This window comes from Trematomus bernacchii, unplaced genomic scaffold (genome assembly GCF_902827165.1).
Source record: "Trematomus bernacchii unplaced genomic scaffold, fTreBer1.1, whole genome shotgun sequence".
In the NCBI taxonomy this organism is placed as follows: domain Eukaryota; kingdom Metazoa; phylum Chordata; class Actinopteri; order Perciformes; family Nototheniidae; genus Trematomus; species Trematomus bernacchii.
Genome location: NW_022987313.1, coordinates 4,746,272 through 4,767,251, shown reverse-complemented (window position 1 = coordinate 4,767,251; position 20,980 = coordinate 4,746,272). Strand labels below are relative to the sequence as shown.

Sequence of the window (20,980 nt, the reverse complement as noted above, 5' to 3'; positions counted from 1 at the left end):
ATCTGACTGAAGTAAAATCTAGACCCAGTAATGTCCTGATTCATTTGAGTCTGAACGCAGACTAAAGCAACACATTTAAACATATTTATATACTCCCTGGGCCCTTTGCCATGAAGTGCAATACAATGCCCTGGTTAGGAACGAGCTTCTGCAGAGAGAGAGAAATGTTGCGAGAGCTGTCAGTGGCCTGTTAAGAGAAGACGAGGCAGAGCGAGGGTCTGGCAGTGCCCTGGTTAGTCTGTCATTAGGAATGTTTCTTTTCCAACCAACTTCACTTTTTTTTTTTTCATACCACAGTCCTGAAGATTAATAACACATCAAAGGAATACAGGAATATTAGAATTCATTAACACTTATGATGTGGGTGAAGTTTTAAATCTAAGAAATGTATGGTCAAAGACTAAATACTGAAGTCCTCCATCATTTCTTCCACTCTAATCTACCTCCCTTCCTTTTCCCTCTACCGCCTTGTTGCATCTTCTTGTTTCTTCTCTCCTCTTTTCCATTTCACCGGCCATCCTTTCTCATTCCCTCCTCTTGTCCCGAATGTAGCTAATGAGGCCACGGCTATGCGATAAGTGAATCAGGTATGTTGATTGGTTTGGCAGAGGCGGGCTGTTGCCAGAGTCGCTTTGCACGCACCGCCGCCCCTTTAAAGCGCCCACTTGGCCGCGTTGGTGTGCGTGTCTGAGAGAGATGGAGGGGAGAGATGAGGGAGGGAGGTAGAGAGCTGGCAAAGAAATAAAGGGAAAATGAAAGGAGAGGAAGGCAAAGCGCCAAGACAGGAGTAGCTGGACCTAACGAAACACCATTATTACCAACGATAAGACCCAACCAAAGCAGTTCAGAAATCATGTATGAGCAAAACTCCCAAAACTAAAATAACCAAAAATCTCTCAAAGGTAAAATAATGAAGACTGAACATGAAAGATGTTTCACTTTTGAGTGGGTCAGAACATTAGGATCTTTGATGTCCAAGGATTCAACGTTATCTCATGAGGCACATTATCTAAAAGTTATTCTCTTAACCTTTTAAGTGGTTGCATTTTTCCAGAACCGCATAATGTTGTGTGAAGAGTTGTCATGAAGGCTGTAGCTTTCTTAATGTCTTTGTGCCAGTAAGCGATCGATGCTTTTAATGGATACATGGGGATTTTCATAGTATTTTTTACGTTGCTGGAACAGGATCAATCCGTACAGGTTTGGATCACAGCGACCACCTCAAGACTATGGAGAAAAATTGGTTTACAATTCCCTTAACAAGCCACAGCTGGGCAAAATGAAAAATGCAACCCAAAATGACTTTATTGTAGGTGTCTTGGCATTCAAGTGGACAGCTAGGCTAGCAGTTTTCTCTCCAACAATTTTCCCCATCTGTCTTTTTCCCTCTGCAGTCCATGTACTTCGCAGTATTTCCTCAAAGTCTTGCACTCTACTCACAAGATTACCAAACCACTAGACCTCATGAAAGTAAAGAAGAATTCAAATGCTACAGCTAAATGCTTTGAGTTCACATTGTGCTTTTTCTAAAAGTAATCGTTGCCATATTGACTTTCAAAGCCTATTGCCTTGCTTTATGTTTAACAAGACATTAAATGAATTGTGGCAAGAGTGGTTTGGACTTTTTACGCCAAATGACACGATAGAATATATATGAAACTAAGCTGGAGTAAACCATAATGGCAATTTACACCTTGTTGTATACCATGTAAGCTCATAGATTAAAAGACTGTTTTAATTGACTACACTGGTTGATGTTTTACTGCAGTAGAAGTTATTTAACGTAAAGGAAAACGCCAGTAGTCTTTATTTGTAGTGGTTTCTAGCATCAGAGAGGCAATCTTTGAACATGGTGCTGTAGACGAGGGGAGAGAAGATGTATGGAGCCGGTCGATAAGTGATGATGTGTGCAGATGTTATGTCCTACCCTCTGGTCGATTTTCCCTCGTGGTCAGTGGGGGAAGCTCAGCAGAATTGAGGGGGAAGGGGAGTGAACGCATTTAAGAGAGCACACTACCTGAATCATGCATGAGACAAACGATTATAATGCTAAATTGTGCCAATTATTCCTGTTCTTATCACATAGTCATGCTCACAAAGTTAGTAACACATTAGAATGGCTCTAAAAAATATATAATCCAATCGGTGGTATTATTGTAATTATTAACAACGCAAAGGGACAATAAAGCTTCAATATTCTCGTTTGCCTTTTATAATGTGGCTTCATTGTCTGATCTTGTATAATTTATTTCTGCCTGATTAGTCTCTGTACAGAGTAAACCATTTTCTTTTTTTATTATATCTGTCCCGTGGGACCATGTATGGACGTAGGATGTTGTTAATGGGTTATGTGAAGGAAGTCTGTGTCTTTGAGATGTGCTGCTGTCAGCAGAAGCAGGCAGGCCAGCATAAATCGATGTTGGATACAACAGACGGGAGACGACAAAGTGTGTGTGTGTCTGTCTATGTGTGCAGGCATGTTAAAACCCCCATACTCCTCACACATGTTACCAGTGCCCCCAAAAGCTCCTTCAAAAGGACAAGCAAGGTGAAATACATGGTTGTTTTATAGTAGGAAGAAATTGAGGTGCGGTGTGTTTGTTATGTTACCTTAATTCATACTTAATCATGTTCATAATGATGAATGGTCTTTTGCCAAAGATAATGTTATGCTTGTTTTTTTACTTTCATATCATTAGGATTTAAAAGAACAAATTCCTTGTTACTTACAATTGTTTCAAATGAATCCATGTCTTGGTTTTTGGCAACTTGTGTTAGTCATATGGTTTGTGTCACAGCAATTAGATGGTGTGCACTCCTTCCCCCCACTTACTGTTACTGAGCTACCTTTTGAGAATGTAAATGACTGTCATTGACGAATTAGAGATGACTAAATGGTATTTCCTCTCTCCCTCCTACAGATGACAGATTTGTCTGCTTAACACGACTCTGAGGGAACTTCAATGTCTTAAAGCGACAGTGACATACACACCCCCGAGAGAGAGAAGAGGATTTCCCCGAGAACTCGAGTGCTAGATAAACACTACCACACAAATGTGGACCTCCAAAAACAAATCTTGTCAAATAATCTGAAAAAGAAAAAAACACAACAGATAAAACACAACATTTTATAGCCATGTCTGACCATAAAGACATGACACATCGCCACCTGCGGCACAAGCTGCAGAATCTCGGTCGAAGATTGGATGAACTGGAAGAAGCCACCAACAAACTACAGAAGGCTGAAGAGGAGCTCCTCGACCTGCAGGTCAGTACTGGTTTTCTTCAGATAGTGGTTTTGTTATTGTTTGGATATCAGAAGCAATGAGTGAAAAAAGTTGGAAATAGAACTACACTACATGAATAGATTAATGCATAGTCTGAACTGTATCTCTTCTCTACAGGACAAAGTCATCCAGGGTGAAGGCAGCAACTCATCCCTTCTTGGAGATGTGGAAGACCTGCGGAAACGTCTCCTAAGGATCCAGGGTAAGGACGAGGAGGTACGCAAAGCCGAGGACCTCTGCCGCACAGTCAGAGAGAAACTGGAAGAGGAGGAGAGCCTGACACAGGAGCTAAAGGCAGAGATTGAACGTCTTCAACGGAGGATGGCTGACCTGGAGAAACTGGAAGAAGCTTTTGGCAAATGCAAGTCTGACTGCAGCCAGCTCTGCCTAAGCCTCAATGAGGAAAAGAACTTGACCAAGAAGCTCTCGTCTGAGTTGGAGGCCCTCAAAGCACGTTTGAAGGAGGTGGAAGGGTCTGAGACAAAGCTGGACAAAGCAGAGCAGGCTTTGGCTGTGGAGCTTGAGAAACTCAAAGGATTCACCCAGAACTTTATGAGTGAGCGTAAGAGGCTAATAGAGAAGCAAAGGGAGGACGAGAAGATCATTCTAAAGCTAACAGAAAAATTGGAGCACCAGAAAAATCGCCTCGGTATGTCGGCAGACCCTGGTCGTGCAGATTTCATGAGATCACGAATTGAGGATGAGCTTTCATCCACAGGGCTCCTCACGAGTAAACTGGCTGGACGCAAGAAGAGCCTTGAGTACTTGAAGCTAGCGGATGACAACATTGGTCTCAAATCTGAGAATGAGAAGAACAGCGCTCTTGAACAGGATGAGGACAACAAAGTAAAGGAGCTAACGCAAGAAGTAGAGAGGCTGAAGAACCGTCTTAAACAGCTGGAGATAGTGGAGGGAGATCTAAAGGACTCGGAGTCCAAAAATGGCGAGCTTAATGAGAAGTTTCAGATAGAAAGAAACCGGGCTCGCCAACTGAGCGAGCAGGTGGAACAGCTCATGGCGCAGCTGGGCGGAAAGGGTGGAACTGGAAGAAATGGAACCAGTAATGTGGATAAACACGGGAATGGAAGCACTAACACTTGCCCTGCTAAGGTCCTGGAGAATGGCAAAGCTGAGAATGAAGAGATTATTGTGAAGGGAGGTTTCAGGCAAGAGAAGCCGAAATATAGGAGTGCCGCTACTGTCTCAGAGCCAAGTTCCCCTAAACACAGGATCAGGGATCTCTCCCCTCAGAGTAAGAGAGAGACCAAGTTGCGGAAAGATCTGAGCCACTCGGAGGAGAGCTCACCTAAATCTGGGAGGAGAGCCCTCAGTCCTGCTCACAAGAGTCGAAGGACACCCAGAACCCCAACTACTGCGATTTCATCTGGTAATGGAGTAAGAGACGCAGGACGAGGGACTGAGGGAAAGATAAGAGGAGCCACTCCCTCTGCAAACACATCCTCCAGTGAAAGCAAGAAAGCATCCGTTCTTAGTCGCTATCCTCCAGCAGCTCACGACCCGAAGCCCCTGAGGTCTGCTCAAAAACAGACAGATGGGGAGAATAAAAAGAGCAGAGTAGAAAAGGTTTCGAAATTGTACGTAGGTAGCGATAGCGAATCAAACAACTCGGACGTAGTGCCTGACAATTCCAGTAACATCAACAGTATCGCTGCTTTAGAGAAGGACACAGCGTCCGCCTCAGATCAGGAATCAACAGACCAGGTTCAGGAATCTGTCTCTGTATCAGTCGCCGGCACCCTGTCCAAAGCCAATGGATCCTACTCGGCCTACCGATCCCACGTCACTCCACTGCTGTCCAACGACCAGGGATCAGAGGGTCATTCATCTGCCTCCGAAACAGAATCTACTGGTTCAAGGCCATCTGAACCCGAGCCTGTAACCGAGGCGACTACAACAGCTGTAAGCAGTAGGACCCCAACCTCCAGATATCCCACACCCTACCATGCCCATGACTCTCATTCGGAGGGTTCTTCTTCCAGGAGCTCGTTCGATGAGGAGCTCCACAGATCTCTGTTCCCTGAGGTAGGCCAACTGGGGCCAGCGCATACTGCATCAGGGATTGAGATCCAGCAAGTGTGCAGCCCACGCGAGGCACTGAGGTCAAAAGCTGTCATCAAGCCTGCGATTATCGAGATTGACAGGAAGGAAGTGATGATTTCAGAACCTTTGTCTACAAATGGCAAGCCCAAAATCTCCACCAAACCTATGGTGACCACCACCAGTAAAATGACCAGTTGTATAACCATCTACCCCAATGACCCAACCTCTTCCAGAACCAGCAGCCGCAGCAGCAGTGTGTCCAGTGAACACATGCCGATCAAGGAACGCCACACCTCCACAAGTAACATCGTCATTGGTAAGTGCCACATGAGGCCGTCGTGTTTAAATGAACATAGTTATGATAATATATGATTCAGTATTTATTACTACTGTCAGCTTGTTGCATTTATATAATGATTTACTTATTTTTATTTTAAAATGTTTTGATATATTTTAACTCATTGCCAGGCCCCAGCATTGAGCACCATGGCAGCATCTCTGTCCCGTATGAGATCTCCATTCCCAAAAGTGATATCACCTTGCGGACGTGCCAGGAGGACCAGGACTATGGGATGGATGACCTGAGGGATCCCTCGTTCAGGTCCAAACATCACAACAGAGTGGAGACCACCACCAGCCACCTGAGCAGACAACACAGCAACTTTAGCCTTCAGTCTCCGGACATCACCTCTGCAGATTTTAACGACACAGAGTCCGGCTTCGAAAGCAGCAGCAGCACCACGGTCACCAGCTGGAGACACCAAAGACAAAACCAGCACTCCCAAGAAGAACCAGAGTCGAAGAATGTGACTGTGAGAAGCACCTGGAAGAACCGGAGCCCAGCGTCTGTGGAGGAGACAGGCCAGGGAAGAGGGGGTGCAAGGACGATGGCTGACGGCGGGTTGGAGGATGAAACAGAAACTGCAACAACATGGAGGGCTTACCGGGCAACCACCTTTGATATAGAAGAATCGATGAACAGCGGAGCAGGAGCTGGTGGGAATGCTGAGGCCCAGAAGGGATTTAAGCCGACCCCTGCAGAGGTGAGCTACAAAATAAATGTTTAAGACGGATGATTACATTCTTTAAAAGTAATGAAAAGGTTAATTTGTTGCTCCCTGTCCCAGGTGTACATGCGTAGGATCAGCAGTGGGACTGCTAACCCCAGGGAAGTTGATGAATCGGTGCTTCGTCGAGGAAAAAGTTCAGAGAGTCCCACCATGGAAGCACGAGGCCTGGGAAGGACCGTTCCCCACACACCTGTTATCGCTCAGTCCTGGGGCCGATCCTACACGCAACAACCACAGGTAGGACAATCAACTGTGGGTTTTCACACCTTTCTGCTCACACAAGATGTATTCTCTTCAGATGATGCAGGTAGCTAGAAGGTCAAAATATAGAAGGACATTCCACTTAAAGAAACAAAATCACTTCCAAATTCATTCCTTCTAAAATTAGTTTGTTTCTGCTTTTTGGCATCAAACAAACATGTGGCTGGGCTATCACTGCAGAACGTGGCTTTTAAAATACCCTTCATTGCTATGCAGGTGAAAGCATTATCCGTACCACTCTGCAAATAGTTTTGTCTTGCAGATAAAAGTCCAGAAAGTACAACCGCAGGGCTGAGCTCCTGGTGAGTCCACTTTGCATGAGAGCTCAGCTTGTATTTTTCCCTGACGCCAGGCTCTGAGACTTCAAGCTTAGCACAGCAGTTCTGTAGGCCCCACTCCTGCTGCCCCAGTAAGCACAAAGAGAGAAGGGTGGGACAACAAAAAGAGGGAGGATGGAAATGAATAAGACCTCAACAGGGGGAAAAGAAGGTTAGGAAAACCTCAAGGAGAAGAAAATAGCTTTCTTGTATTTAAATGAGCCACCACAGTCTGTGTCCCTGCAAGGCAGCATTGCTATTCTACGCAAACATTCCTGAAAACAACAGTTGAAATACTCACTCCCACAAAGTCAGTGTATAAGATTAATGCGGGTTTGTGCATTGATCCATGCTTCATCTATTTCACACTGTTCAAAAGCTTATGGCTTTTAATTTGAGTTATTATCTGCAATTAGTTATTATGAGATATTTTGGTTATCTTAATGGTCGAGCAGAACGTTCACCGCTGTCAGCACAACCTGCCAAATATCTCCTGCAACACTTAAGCAGGCTTTGGAGCTACTTTATAAATAATAAATTCCTGTGCAAAGAGCCAAAGTGAGCCCACTGACTTAATGTATGCGTGCCATGCATTAACATGTAGGATTGTGTGCATAGCTACAATTAAATTAATGGAGTGTGAACGTTTATAAAAGTCTTCAGAAAGACTAGGTGATAACTACTAATGGGCTACAGTATTAACTTGTGTGTCTAATGGTATATAATATATATGTCAAATGGCTGTAGTACTGCTTACAGAGTGGGCTCCATGGCTATAATAACATGTCAGTCTGTCAGTTTGACAAAGTATGCTGGACTAAAGGCCTTTTGGTGAAGTCTCTGTTTTCTCCTACAAATAAACTGGAAGTTGCCAAGGAGACAAACACACACATGCTATAGTGTCTGCTATCTCATCTATCATCTAAGCTAACATTTGCGAACCAGGGTTGTCTTGACTATTTGTATTGCATTAATACAGCACACAGTGATCTGCTTCAGAAGATCATCTTGGAGGGATTTCTTTAGACGTAATTATTTTTTTAAATCACAATATATTTCAGCTATTGTTTATGCAAAAAATGGCTTGAATGCTTTATTCAGAGTCTAAAATATCCTGCTATCCTTTGTTTTATTTCATAATCAACTGAATATCTATGGGTTTAGGACTGACAATCACCTACACATACATCACCTAGACTATGAGAAAATGGGCCTTTTTTTAAACTATTTTCTGATATTTTATTGGCCAAACAACACATCTTAAAGATAACCAGGAGGTAATCGGTGATACATGTAACCATGAATTGCCTTTATAACACTAACATGTGCCACGATGATCATGCATAGAAACATACCAATGAGCCTGTCCTTAGAGGTGCATTTGACTTGAGGGCCCCTCCCTCTAATTAGCCTCAGGGCTTAATGAAATCTGTTAACACTGGGACTCGACCCTTAACGCCCCCTTTTAACTCTGATAAAGACAGCTAGAAAAAGCATTAGGGGAAAGCCATCTTTGTTTTGTGTCCTCCCCATCCTTCCTCTTTTTTCCATCCTAATTTGTCATCCTAGCCTTGACATGAACAGAGTGGCTTCAAGTTGTTTATTTGAGGAGCTCTGTCTGGGTCAGTGCTCACATCACTTCCACTGCATGGCCTTGTCCCCATTTCACATTTTCAGGATCGGGACTACTCCTGCTCTCCTCTTTCTGACCCTATCCCACGTCAATCACCAATAGCCCTGGTCTTTGATGTGGTAAATCGGCCTTCCTTGTTGTCACCCCTTCAGTTTTTTGTCAGTTATGTACTGGGTTATGGGAATTCCTCAAACCCACTTAGTTGATTCTGCGGTATGGTAAAACGTATTTGATATTTAATGCACAAACTGGTCACTTTAAATTTGGATAGCAATTATGAGCGAAAACTGCTTCAGTGCAAAAAGCCTTTGATTCATAAATGGGCTTTGAAGCATGTCTTGGAGCGCAGCCGATCATCTTTGGTTTGAATTCTGAAAACATTTCAGTGGTCTGAACAGCGTCCATTTCCAAGAGGTTTGGATAAATACAGCTGTAGTAAGGACAGTGGGAGGCTGGGTTTAGTTTGTGAATGCTGTGTCAAAGGTTGACAGAAGAGGTTTGTGTTATTTCAAGTTTTTAGATGGAGGCACATCAGTTGATGGAAGAGGAATGTAACTAGACATCTTAACCAGACTTCCCATTGATCTTTATTTCAGTACTTTGGCTTCATTACATTTGCAATCATCATGTGCAGATTGGTTGAAAGATGGGCATTTTTTTGTATTCAAATGTGTCTCCTGTCTACATGAATTACATTCCTCTGTATGACCACTCAAGTCAAAGGATTCCCATTCACGAGAGGAGAGCCGACTGACAATCAACGATCGATAAATAGTCATTAAGGAGGAGACAACACTCCCAATACCTTTAAGCCCCCCTGGAACGTCCTAGACAATTCGATAGCTTATTGATTAGCTTTTGTTTTAAACCTCATGTATAAATTATTGGGATGTTCTCTATTCAAACCCTCTATGGGACAGAGAATGAGATCTAGTGATAGGTCACGGTCGTTATCATCATGGTAAAAAATCTATAGCTGCTGTTCAGCTCAAATGTTGCTTACGACGCAAGGTTTTTTCCCACTTAAGTGACAAAGCTATATTGATGACCAAACAGATTCCTATCAGCCTCTGCTGCCCTTTTAGTATTTAGTACTAGTTCTAACTATATTTTCATGCTGAGCTAAGATGGGAACGGGGTCGACATTATACTTGCTAAACATCAGCATGTTAGCATTGTGATCATGTTAGCATCAGCCGACGATAGTATCTGGCTCAAAGCAACTTTGGACTTGAGTACAGCCTCACAGCTGTGGACTTGTTTAGTTATAGACACAGTAAAGGTGAACTGGTAGCAGGGAAACGACATCTCTGATATGAATAACCTTCATAGGTCAGTGTTAAAATAGGGAGTACATGCTCTCTGTAACACTCACTCCACACCTCACTGTACTGGACAGAAAACTATTGTAGTAATTCCTCCCCGCAGCCTGTACATGAATGAACCGTGAACTTATTTTTGGCTGAGGACAGCGGGGCCGATATGGCTGGTGAGTGAGATTCCAAAACATCCTTTGTTGACTCAAAAATCAGTGGTAGCAAGGTAAAGTGTGGGATCCGAGCTGTTCAACTATTCAGCATTCGCCTGATGTGACCCACACAGAAACAGCCCTTTTGGAATAACAGAGGTCTGTGCAGCTGCTCAAGTTGGACTGTGCAATGTTTTCAGTAGTGGAGCATCAGACAACAGACAAACTCCCCATGAAAAGTAATAAAAGAACAGCTTTTATAAATCATTACCAATAAACAGATCATCACCCGGGACGATCAAACACAAATATCACCAATTCAGAAACATTTCATCCGAAGTGTCAAGAGTGTTGTCTTGCTGGAGAGGTGATTTAAGAGTTTGGGTTGGCAGGACAACATCATTCCTTTAACATTTGGCAAGAGACCAAGGGCAGACAGATTTAAAGCGGGGATATAATTTCATCCGCAGATGCTCCGACACGCTACTTGTGTTATTTCAAAAAATGTGTTGGCCTTCATTCGGTATTAGAGAGTGTCTGTTTTGTTTTCTAAGCGAAGACTTCGACCTGTATTAAACATTGAGCTTTCTTTCCCAATAAAACTACGTCTTCACATAAAGCCTATAAGACCCTAAAGGAAATGTTTCACATTTTGAAAAAATGTGTGAAGAGTAACCACCGATTGATAAACATCACATTTTTGTAGTGTAAATGTGGACCTGCTGCTGGCACTCAGTTAAATTAGATTTAAAAAAAGACTGGCCAAGAAATAGACCAGCCCATAGCATGTTGTAAAAAATAAACAAGTTGATACAACAAGTTTAATAGTGAGCTAAAATAGCTGCTATAGACAGACTTCGTTTCCTTTGGCCAGAGCCAGGCTAGATTTGTCCCTATTTCCAGTTTTTATACTAGGGCAATTTAACTGGCTCTTACTTCATATTAACTTTAAAGATAGGCGAGTGGTATTGACAATTCTTGGAGAGAAAGCAAAAAAGCTTATACAAAATGTCAACTCATCACAGAACATGACTATCCTGTTAATTTACCATATAAAGGTTGGTAAGAGATATACCAGCACTGCTTTTCTTAGTCCAACCTTTTCTGGGTTTTTATTGTGTCAAATCATCGTGCTGTGCTGCCAGACGTGATTTAGTGTTTCTGATTATAACAGCCTATAAAAGTGGGTTTTCCAGCTCAAGGCATTCTGCTGTGAGCTGGAGCAGGTCAGCGATGATGACAGCAGCACTTGCTCTTGGGGTAGATTTCCTCTGCTGTGGCACATCAACTTGCTAAACAGCATTTTTTTTTACTGGCTCATGTTCCTCATGCCCACATTTTTTCCCAAATTAACTTTTAGCCACATGGGAAAGATCTCTCCATTGGCACACACACTGAAGTTACTAATTTTCCTTTGACTGAACCACACATATCCCTTAAAAATAGCTTAGTTCTATAGAGCAATAAGATATTATGTGGTTATTATCATGTGTATTTTAGATAACCTTTGCTATTTTAAGCCTTTTTACATGTGTTGAACAATGCAAAAGCCTCCTGTTGAGTGTAGGAGGGACAGCGGAAGTGTTATATGGCAACCTTGTGAAAGCCTCCGGTCTTGCAGCAGTGGCTTACCATAGAAGGAGAATATGCCACACGGCCGTTTCCTCCCCTCGGTGACTGGAGCAGGAAGTGACCACACTGAACACGCCTACTTGGCAGGGTTTTCTGATGACTGATTTCCTGTCTGTTACCCCTGGAGACAGAGAAAGGCAGTCCAGCAGGGCTCCATTAAAGCCAATTAGCGAAAATGCGTTCTAAAACGGCGTCCCAAGCCAACTCCAACCCACCAAATGTCACTAATTATGGTGCTTTTTTAAAGCTGAAATTACAGGAGCGGGGTGCTGTTTCGGGGTGTTTTAGGAACTGCATCGTCATCTAACTCTCGCTTTCCTACAGCAGGGTTACTGAGGTTATAAGAGGGGATGTGCCGCTGTAGCCACCACAGACTAGTAACGCGGGGTTTGTTTTCTAGTCAGCCCACCAAATTATAAATCTCTCAGCTTGGGGTATGTTTGGGGTTTTTGGTTGGGGATTTTTCCCCTGGCAGAAGTCCACATGGCGGTCTTTCTTTGTCACACACCAGTTAACGTAAGCAACATGTATTTAATGCCCACATAATGCACAAGTCCAAACATGGCCCCAAACCGTCTAAACCAAACGCCCAGAGCTCCCATACACAACTCCAGAATATGGGATGGAATTAACAGTTGTAACTTTTGTAGTGTTTCTGACCAAGTACCAATCCACATATTAAACTTGAAGCTGTCAATTTGGAATGAAAACTAATTTTATTTATCACATTTTCTAACCTTTCCAGGCTGCTGATAGCACAGAGCCCAGTCCCATCCCGGGCAACAGCCCAGCGTCCTGGAGGCGGCAGATGCCCAGCAGCGACTCTCCCCACCTGGGGAGCTCTTACGACCGCGCGTCAAAGACAGCAGGGGCCTCCTCCAGGGGGGATCTGTGGTCCAGTCTGGGTCAAGGGTCAGGAGCCAGAGCCGAAGGGAGGAGCAGACCGTGGAGCCAGCGTCCCTCTGAACAATATTAAACCAGCTGGGTCGACAGCAAGCATACAGGTAGGAGAGGGCATGGCCTTTAGTTTTTATTTATTCATTCATTCATTGACAAAGACCTTACTGGTAGGCATAGTTCAACCAATGCATTTTATATTTATCTTCTAGCCAGAACTATTTGCAGACCTTATCCCTGGTTAGGCTTTTGACAAATAAAAACACATAATACAACAGCGTAAGCATAGGAACTAACAATAATATAGACACACAAAAGAACACTACAAACAGTAACTGAAATAGGACTAAAAACGATGATGAATAAAAAGCAAAAATGGTAAATGGACATGCATTTATATACGCCTTTCTAGTTTCCCCAATCACTCAAAGTGCTTGAACATGATATTAAAGACTTGTGAAACTCATTAACTGAAGAAAACTGTTGTTAATTACCCCTGCTGCATAATGTCACATCTTGAAAGGGGGTTTTGATTCAAATTGCAGTATTAAGCTGACTCAACACTTCTGTGTCACATTTTACAGCACTAGGCTTAGCACATGTATCATGGGAGCAGCAGTGCAATGGTTTAATAAGTAGAGCGCCCCAGTGGGAAGCCCAGCTTTTCTGCATTTAACATTTAGCATCCATCCCGACGAGGCAATTCCAAGTGAACTGCACCAGTAGACATAGAGAGAAATCATCATTTTTAAACATTGTCCTTATTCCTCTGCAGTTTCTCCTGGAGAACTTTAGCGCTTAATAGGAAACACTAGGAGTTTTATTTTCAGAGTTCATTCTTTATATATGTTGACTTAAGTATATTAGGAAATTGCTCATGTTTCCATGTTTAGCTGATCTGTTGTGCATTAAAGACTCTCTAAGTTTTCCTGGAAATGCATTTGAATTGGAAGGTTACCAATTGAACACTGTCTCTAGTTTCCCCATAATTGGTTCCAAATTACCTTGTAAGTTCTGGCAAACTTTTGGGAGATAATTTGGAAAATAGGCACCAATCATTTCTCTTAAGAAGATGAATAGTTCTGTAAAAAACAAAGGATTAAGTACAATCTTTCTTTTTCTTAACAGCACTCCATTAATCTCTCAATGGCACAAGGAGGGCCAAACATCAGTCTCCCATCAACTCATGGCTTCCATCATCTCCAAAAGCCAACATCTACAGCTTTTACAGCAAAGAAAAGAAAAATAGCAGTTGCAGCCATATAAAACAACAAACCACAGACCTGACATCCTCCCCCTGACCCTGAGTGTGCGCGGAGACGTGAACAACTCTGCCTATCCGGAACTTTCTCTGTCCCAAAAGAGGCATAAAAGGAAAGACAGTGCCTGTACAGTGTTTTTGGAGGTCGCCTCACCAGCCCATGTTTCCTCTTCTGCTTCTCGTGTTGGATGTCTTATAGTGTAATCCCGAACTTGACAAGGGAGAGGCTGGCATGCTGGGGACGGCTGGGGATTTTCTTGCGTGCCAGAGAGGGTTTAAAGAGAGTTTCAGAGAAAGAAGGACTCAAGTGTTGAGAATGCCTTTCTCAGAGGACCATCACAGTGACCACAATGGAACTGGATTTATCGCTTCTACATCATAATTTCAACCATCACTGTAAAAACAACCCAATCTTCAATCAACAGCAGTACAATGTTAACGATGCATCTTCACAGAGCTGGATCTTCATGCAGAATTCTTCACAGACTAAAGGACCTTCACCTTTTAATGTGACCAATAACAGGAAGCGAATTAACACCCTTGCTGACTTAAGATATTTGCTCATATTATTATTTTCTCACATATTTTCTTTGAAGGCCATATGTGTGTTTTCAGATTTTCTCACATAAATATACAAAACCATACAAAAACATGCACATTTTTAACTTTTGGTTTATTTTCAACCCGTGTCACCACTTCCTGGCATGCAGCCTCAAACTGGATCTAATTAGACGTTTGGCGAACATTTGCATGTTTATAAGTAATACATAAAGAGCACTTGAAAGATTGTGACTCAGCATGCTTAAAGGATTGCTAGTTGGCTGCATTTAAGGAGCAAAATCACACACACACACACACACACACCCACACACACACACACACACACAAATACGTTCTGACTGACCGGGACCTTATTTACGTTTTTTGCTATTTTCTTCAGTTATTTTGATGCTTTGTAATTCGCTTCCTGTTCTGCATTATCCTTTCCCTTTCTGCTCCACCATGACAAAAAAATCGTACTTTGCACGCAATGAAATGCATTGCACATGTAGAAAAAAAACAGGAGTGAGGGTATTGTTTATAACCTCCAACCATGCTACAGTTTCCATGGTGCTTTGTTTCACAGCTGTTTTTTGTCCTCATTCATGTTTTTTGAGAGAGCCATAGTAAAGTGGAGTTTCCATTTGAAATGAAAATTGGACTCTGGTTTACCAGCAAACCTGGCCCGGCAAGTCAGACTTGTTGTTGTTGTTGTTGTTGCTGTAAATACTTTGTACATGCCAGCCAGTCATAGGAATACCTGAGACTCCTAACCACCAGAAACTGACAGTTTTCTGACCGGGTTCGCCGTGCGAATCGTCCCAGCTTATCTCCATTTCTTATTTCTATAGAGGTGTATTATTTTGTTACATCATAAAAATATCAACTTGCGGTTGGTATGTTGGAGCAATCTCTCATTAGAGAGTGCCACTGCAGCAATGGGGGTGCTATAGACACCAATTTAGTAGTGGCTAGTAATAAAACAAGGTGGTTTATTGAGGTAAAAGGTGCATATGTATGACCGAAACATTGTCAAATATTTAAAAGACAACATTTATTACAGTAGGTGTAAACTTTGATCCCACATCAAGATTTATGAATGTTGCTATTGAATGCAGCTGAGAATTGCTTGATGGCTTGAATTCCCCCAATCTAACACGACTGCATTCTTTGCTTATCTGACAAGCTCGTGTAACCATAACTGTGACAGTGAGGGAAATCTGTTGAAGAGCTCTTCGTCCTCCACCTGGGTCCTCCACCCTGCTCGGGACGGCCTGTTACATGATCAGTTCTCCTGTATTCTACCAGCCAACATCTAGCTGTAGTATTTATTAATCCAAACATGTACAAGTTCTGCTTTGTCACTTTACTGTTTATGCAAGCAGGAGATTATATGCAATCAAAAAAACTGTCCCCCCATGCAATGGCTGTAAATATGTCAGGCTGTACATACAGATCGTCGATAAATAACTAAAATGTTTGTTTACCTTCCGAATGCTTATTTTCACTAATGTTCATTTCCATGACTTTAACTCTTTTCTATAAGTATCTATATAGTATGTTCATCTGTGCCTTGAGATACAGTAAGAGCGGTAGATTGATTGTCCCAAAAAACTCAGACTTGCACCATATTCTTCCTATTGCTGTGCATACAAATGACATGCATAACTGATTGTGAGGTTCTTTTTTATTACTTTATAATAGTTTCTTAAGAGGAATTTTAGTATGGAACATCGTAAAAGTATTTTGGTTTAAGCGTAAGAAGAGGAACTCCTCCCTGAGGGATGTCAAAGCAAGGTTTCCTGAGAAAAAGCTCGTTCTTTTTTCTAACCCAACTTCAAAGTAACCTTTTAAAAAAATATAAACCACACTGCCCAAAAAGCTATGTCCTTTGGATTTGTCTGTGAGAGTTGCTGGGTTGCAGCGCAGCCTCAGAAAGAATTGCCATGTGGCCTCTTCAGGGCCACTGCTGGCTTTATGATGGAGCAGAAACAGAACAGTTCAGAGCTCTCAGTGCACATGCCAAGACTCCATGATTGTAAAGTCTTTCTGTGCTTTCTCTGTCATTGTTTCTGCTACCAAATTAACAAGAGACGAAAGCCCCAATCTGGCATCTTTTTCAACCCATTCCAATTTTCCTTTTAGTCATTTAGAGCGGTCAAATGTCCTTTCCTCTCATATCGTACTTCCTCTGCATCTTCCTTAGATTCTTGTTTCCTAAAGCTTAGTCCTAAACAGCGGTGATATGTGTTGTAGGTTCAGCGAGTTGTTTTATTGAAGGCCTGTCACCAGACGCTGATGGGCAGCTCCCTGGGTAGCTCAAAGGTCAAAGGTCAGGGCTGCATCTAATCCTGTCTCTACTTCTTGACTCAGGGTTTTCTAAATACAGGAGAGAGGAAGACCGACAGCTTGGCAGCCATATCCACTTTAGGGGTAATTAAAACAGCCGAATGTATCGAATGTCCAGTTCTGCCTGCGCTCGGGCTGCCAGAGTTACACGTGGTGTGGTGATCCATCCGTGTGTTGTTATTAATATGTCAGTGAGGGCTCTAGTTTTAAAGCCCGACATGTGAACTGGTGTTTTGTAAGCTGCTGCAGATCCCGAGTAAGAAGGTGCTGACTGACACACTTGCACGTGTGTTTGGCAGAGTTGGCAGGCAGGACCGGAGATAGTTTTTTTTCCAGGCTGACATCACCGTGGGTCAGGATTACTGCATATATCAAGTCGATGATGCAAGTGCTAACACGAATGCCCTCCTCAACATTTATCCTGCCTTACTTCCTCCATGTGTCAGCTATTTCCCTCCGGCCAATAAATAAAAGCGTTACAGGCAGACAATGCTCCAGTTTCAACCGTCCTCACTGCTTACTGCGTAACCTTTATCCTTTCTCTCTTTCACTCTCCTTCATCCTTCAACCTTTCTTAGCTTCTGCTCTTAAACCTGTCTCACCCCTCCCCCCCCCGAGGAGAACATTCGAGCCTGGGGTCCCAGGAAGAGCTCAGCTGTCGGAAACTGTACGTTTTATGACGCGTTGGAGGGTTTCCCCCCCCATACACCGGCTTCAAAGAAAGTGGGGCTTTTTTAAGGGCAAAGTTGAAACTCCATCCTTCAGTATGCATGATGCCTTCCTTCCTTACAAGGCCCCAAAGTACACTAACACCCAACTGTACATTCACTCCGTCCACTGAAACCTAGCAGGACTATGTGAACCAGGATAAGGAACACTGTGAGCCTCTACCGTCCGATGTGTGGGCTACATGCCACTACTCGCATGTGATGGGTCTTATTCGTTGCGAGAGACAGTAAAGTGTTGACATAGTGGAATGCATTGACTGGTCATCTGGGACTAGAGTGAAGACTTTACAGGTTTCAAGATTTCAATGGCTTGTAAAAAAACAGCTGGGGGCTCTTTCAGAGGTTTGGTCGGTTCCTCTCCTCCCTGAATCATGGCAGTTTTGCAGAACATTGATTGAATTAGAGAATCAGTGTAATAGCTGCTGCAGGAGCAGAATATTTAGGACATGGCTGTGAACGATATGATGGAAAATCCGTACCAGGACAAAAGGGGGTTTAACAGTGGAGAGCAAAGTGGCTGCTTCCGCCTTCCTGCTCAAATGCCAACTAAAGAGTTAACATAAATCCTCTTAAGCTCTGGTGGGTTATGTATAAACATCCGTTATTTACAATTCATTGTTTTTCCCCTTTTATAAAGTAGACTAGAATGTACTTAGTGGAGATTGGAATGGCGAGGAAGAAATGGCGAGGAAGAAATGGCTTTCGGGCAGCGATCGAGCCCTTGTCCTCAAAGGCCTCCATTGTGAAGCCAGGGTCATGGTGTCATTGGATGGCGTAGGCTGTAATCTGCACTTAACCAGCACTTAACTTTAAGACCTCAAACGATTAATACCCCTTAGTCAAAAAGTTTCCTCTTTTGTGTCCCAGAATTGTACATTAACAATTTTGCAGTAGATATTTGCTGAATGTTCCACCTTCAGATATGTTGTGTTTTGCACCAGCCAAATTAGAGTATTTAAGAATCATCTTGTAGGTAAAAGTAAGGTAATGGTGTGCACTCAGTGAATTAATATTTTTTGAGGGATGGCACCCTGTTATGCCTACATCTCAGCCTTTTAACTTTGTGCCAAAATCATTCCACAGTATTTACGGTTTACAGTAAGAGACGGGGCCCATGCTTCCCCAGGTGGACACCCCGTCTCCAAGATACTGAAATGAATGGGGAATTTTCAATTTAAGGGTTTTCTTTTTTTTGTTTTCTCTTTAATTGTATTTCTTTGTTAAACAAAAGATGTCTTATTTTGGAAGCTATATCGGATAGATTTTATTTAAGGAAAGTCTTGTAATTTTGTAAAGTGGGCCTTATTATTGAAATATATTAAGTATTTGTCCATCTTGATTATAAGAATGATATTTTTTGCAAGATAATGTATCGTCCTCGTTGTTGTTACACTCCTGGAGAGTACTTCTTCCTGTATTTTGTGTTTGTTATTGTAATGCAAGACATTTCTCACGACCTGGAGACATGATGGCACAGCACAGATCAGAGAGTGAAGCCAGGGTTGTGTCGTAGTCATTGAAGAATGAGAGCTATGTGCATTTTATCAGGGCCTAGCAGGTTTGCAGTGCAGAGCGGTTCAACATGTGTTGTCCTGTTTTTATCTTGGACCATTCAGCGCTCCTCTTCGCTGCTCTGTCCTCCCTCGCTCCTAAATTCAGGGTTCGTTCATCTTCTGTGCTGTATGTTTGAAAGTGCTGCCAAAGAAAGAAGCGTGCAGGCCCCAGACACTCATGTATATATAAACACACACAAATAACCTAATAGGAAATATTCTTTTTCAAACCTGTAACTGGATCTTATCTCCTTTACACACATACATGCACAGAATCAAGAATATCAGGCCTGTACAATCAGCTGTTTTTATTTTATTTCCAAGTGTTTATAAGTTCATTTTGTGTGCAGGAGAAGGAGACTGACAGACAGGTGTCAAACACAAAACTCTATGTAATGAAATCAGATCAAAAGGGTTTTATGATTTATTATTGCTTCTCAGTGTGTCAGCAATGCCAGGTGGACTGTGTGGGAAGGCTTTTTTTTTCCGTTTTAGACTTAATACATTGTGCATGTTTTAACCTTACTGTGGCTGGCGCACTCTGCATGTAGGTCTCTTGAAGCTGCCAACTGTACAGCAGACCATATGTATTCCAATAAAAATAAAAACCAACCTGTTTGTAACACGTCTCCATGTTGGAACCTGTGTCAGTATGTGAGTGGGATGCTGATTGTGTGTAAAACCCAACCATGTATGTTAATCTCTTTCATGCTTTTTGCTGAACAAGCTCAGCAAGTTTTGATTTCATAGCGGTGTCTGTCTCCAATCCCCTGGTTAGGTTTGAACAAAGCAGAAAGAATAGCAGCTGACGGTATGCAAAATAAGCAGGCAGACAAATGAGCCACATTTGGTCAGGTACTAGGAGGAAAACCACAAGCTGTTGTGGAATGCAAAGTCAGCCCACAACTTTCTCTTAAACTGCTACGCCTCACTTTATGAAAGGCAGCATTTCTGTTCCTGCAGATGTAGTTATATTAAAATAATCCTCTAATCTACAAGATCTAGTGTGGTGAATCTGATGTAAAATAACCAACCTCTGATCATTTAGTGATTTTATTTTCCATCCGAAAGGCTTGGTGAATCCCAGGAGAACGTTTTTACTGGTGAAACTTTTTACACTTTACCTCAAGCTGGTAATTTCCAAACTTTTCCAGAACAGTTTTAAGAACAAGCCTAAACTTGCTGAATTCAGTTGCATGGCCTTAATGTGTAGGGGTGGAGAGTTACGGAGCAAAGATCGGTACACTCCCAGTGCGCAGCTGCATTGCATTCTGGTCCATTGAGGCTTAAAGTGGGCAACACTTCCTCATCTGGGATTTGATAGTTAAAATGTCACGCTAATAGTCCCAATGATATCAAATTGTATATTATCCTTCTATTTAACTATATATATGTATATAAACAAACTATTTAAGAGCTAAATATTAAAAGAAAATGTTGAATTCCTGATAATTTGAGATGGGACAGTAAAAAAAAGTTTTTTTAAATTAACCACAGCTGAATTTTATTAAACATTATGCATGCTTAAATAGGAGAAAATCCCTTGTTAACATTATTAGTAACAGCTGTGCTTTACCTACTGAAGTTAGCTGTGCTTCCAAATAAGGCCTATTTTACATCCCAGATGATTAGAGTCTCAAGGCCTCGTTCAGAGTAAACGGTAAGAGCCACAAGATAAATAAATTCATTCATTCATTCATTCAGGGGTCATGAATAAAAAATGGTTGAAACTCGGGGGTTAACGCTGTCTCCTGCTTGTGCGGTTTAATCTGTCCCAAGTTCAGATGCAGGGAGCTACCCTAACACAGCGGTGCCTGTTTAGACCCTGGTACTCCTGAGCCTCAGCACCAATGCCTGACCTGAATTAGTGCTGTGAAGTCAACCATGGAAATGACTCAGTGGCACTCCAGGCGGGTGGAGGAG

General features: G+C 42.4%; 1 protein-coding gene across 1 annotated transcript in view; it reads left to right on the top strand.

The window, feature by feature from the left end:
* luzp1 (leucine zipper protein 1) overlaps positions 1 to 19,680 on the top strand; it is a 45,782-nt gene extending 26,102 nt beyond the window's left edge. The window contains exons 3-8 of the mRNA XM_034125052.1: positions 2,922 to 3,268; positions 3,405 to 5,664; positions 5,817 to 6,391; positions 6,476 to 6,655; positions 12,475 to 12,733; positions 13,755 to 19,680. Of these exons, the coding sequence (XP_033980943.1) occupies positions 3,137 to 3,268; positions 3,405 to 5,664; positions 5,817 to 6,391; positions 6,476 to 6,655; positions 12,475 to 12,705 (3,378 nt within the window). The 5' untranslated portion in view covers positions 2,922 to 3,136 and the 3' untranslated portion in view covers positions 12,706 to 12,733; positions 13,755 to 19,680. The remainder of the gene's footprint in view (positions 1 to 2,921; positions 3,269 to 3,404; positions 5,665 to 5,816; positions 6,392 to 6,475; positions 6,656 to 12,474; positions 12,734 to 13,754) is intronic.
* The last annotated feature ends 1,300 nt before the right edge of the window (positions 19,681 to 20,980 follow it).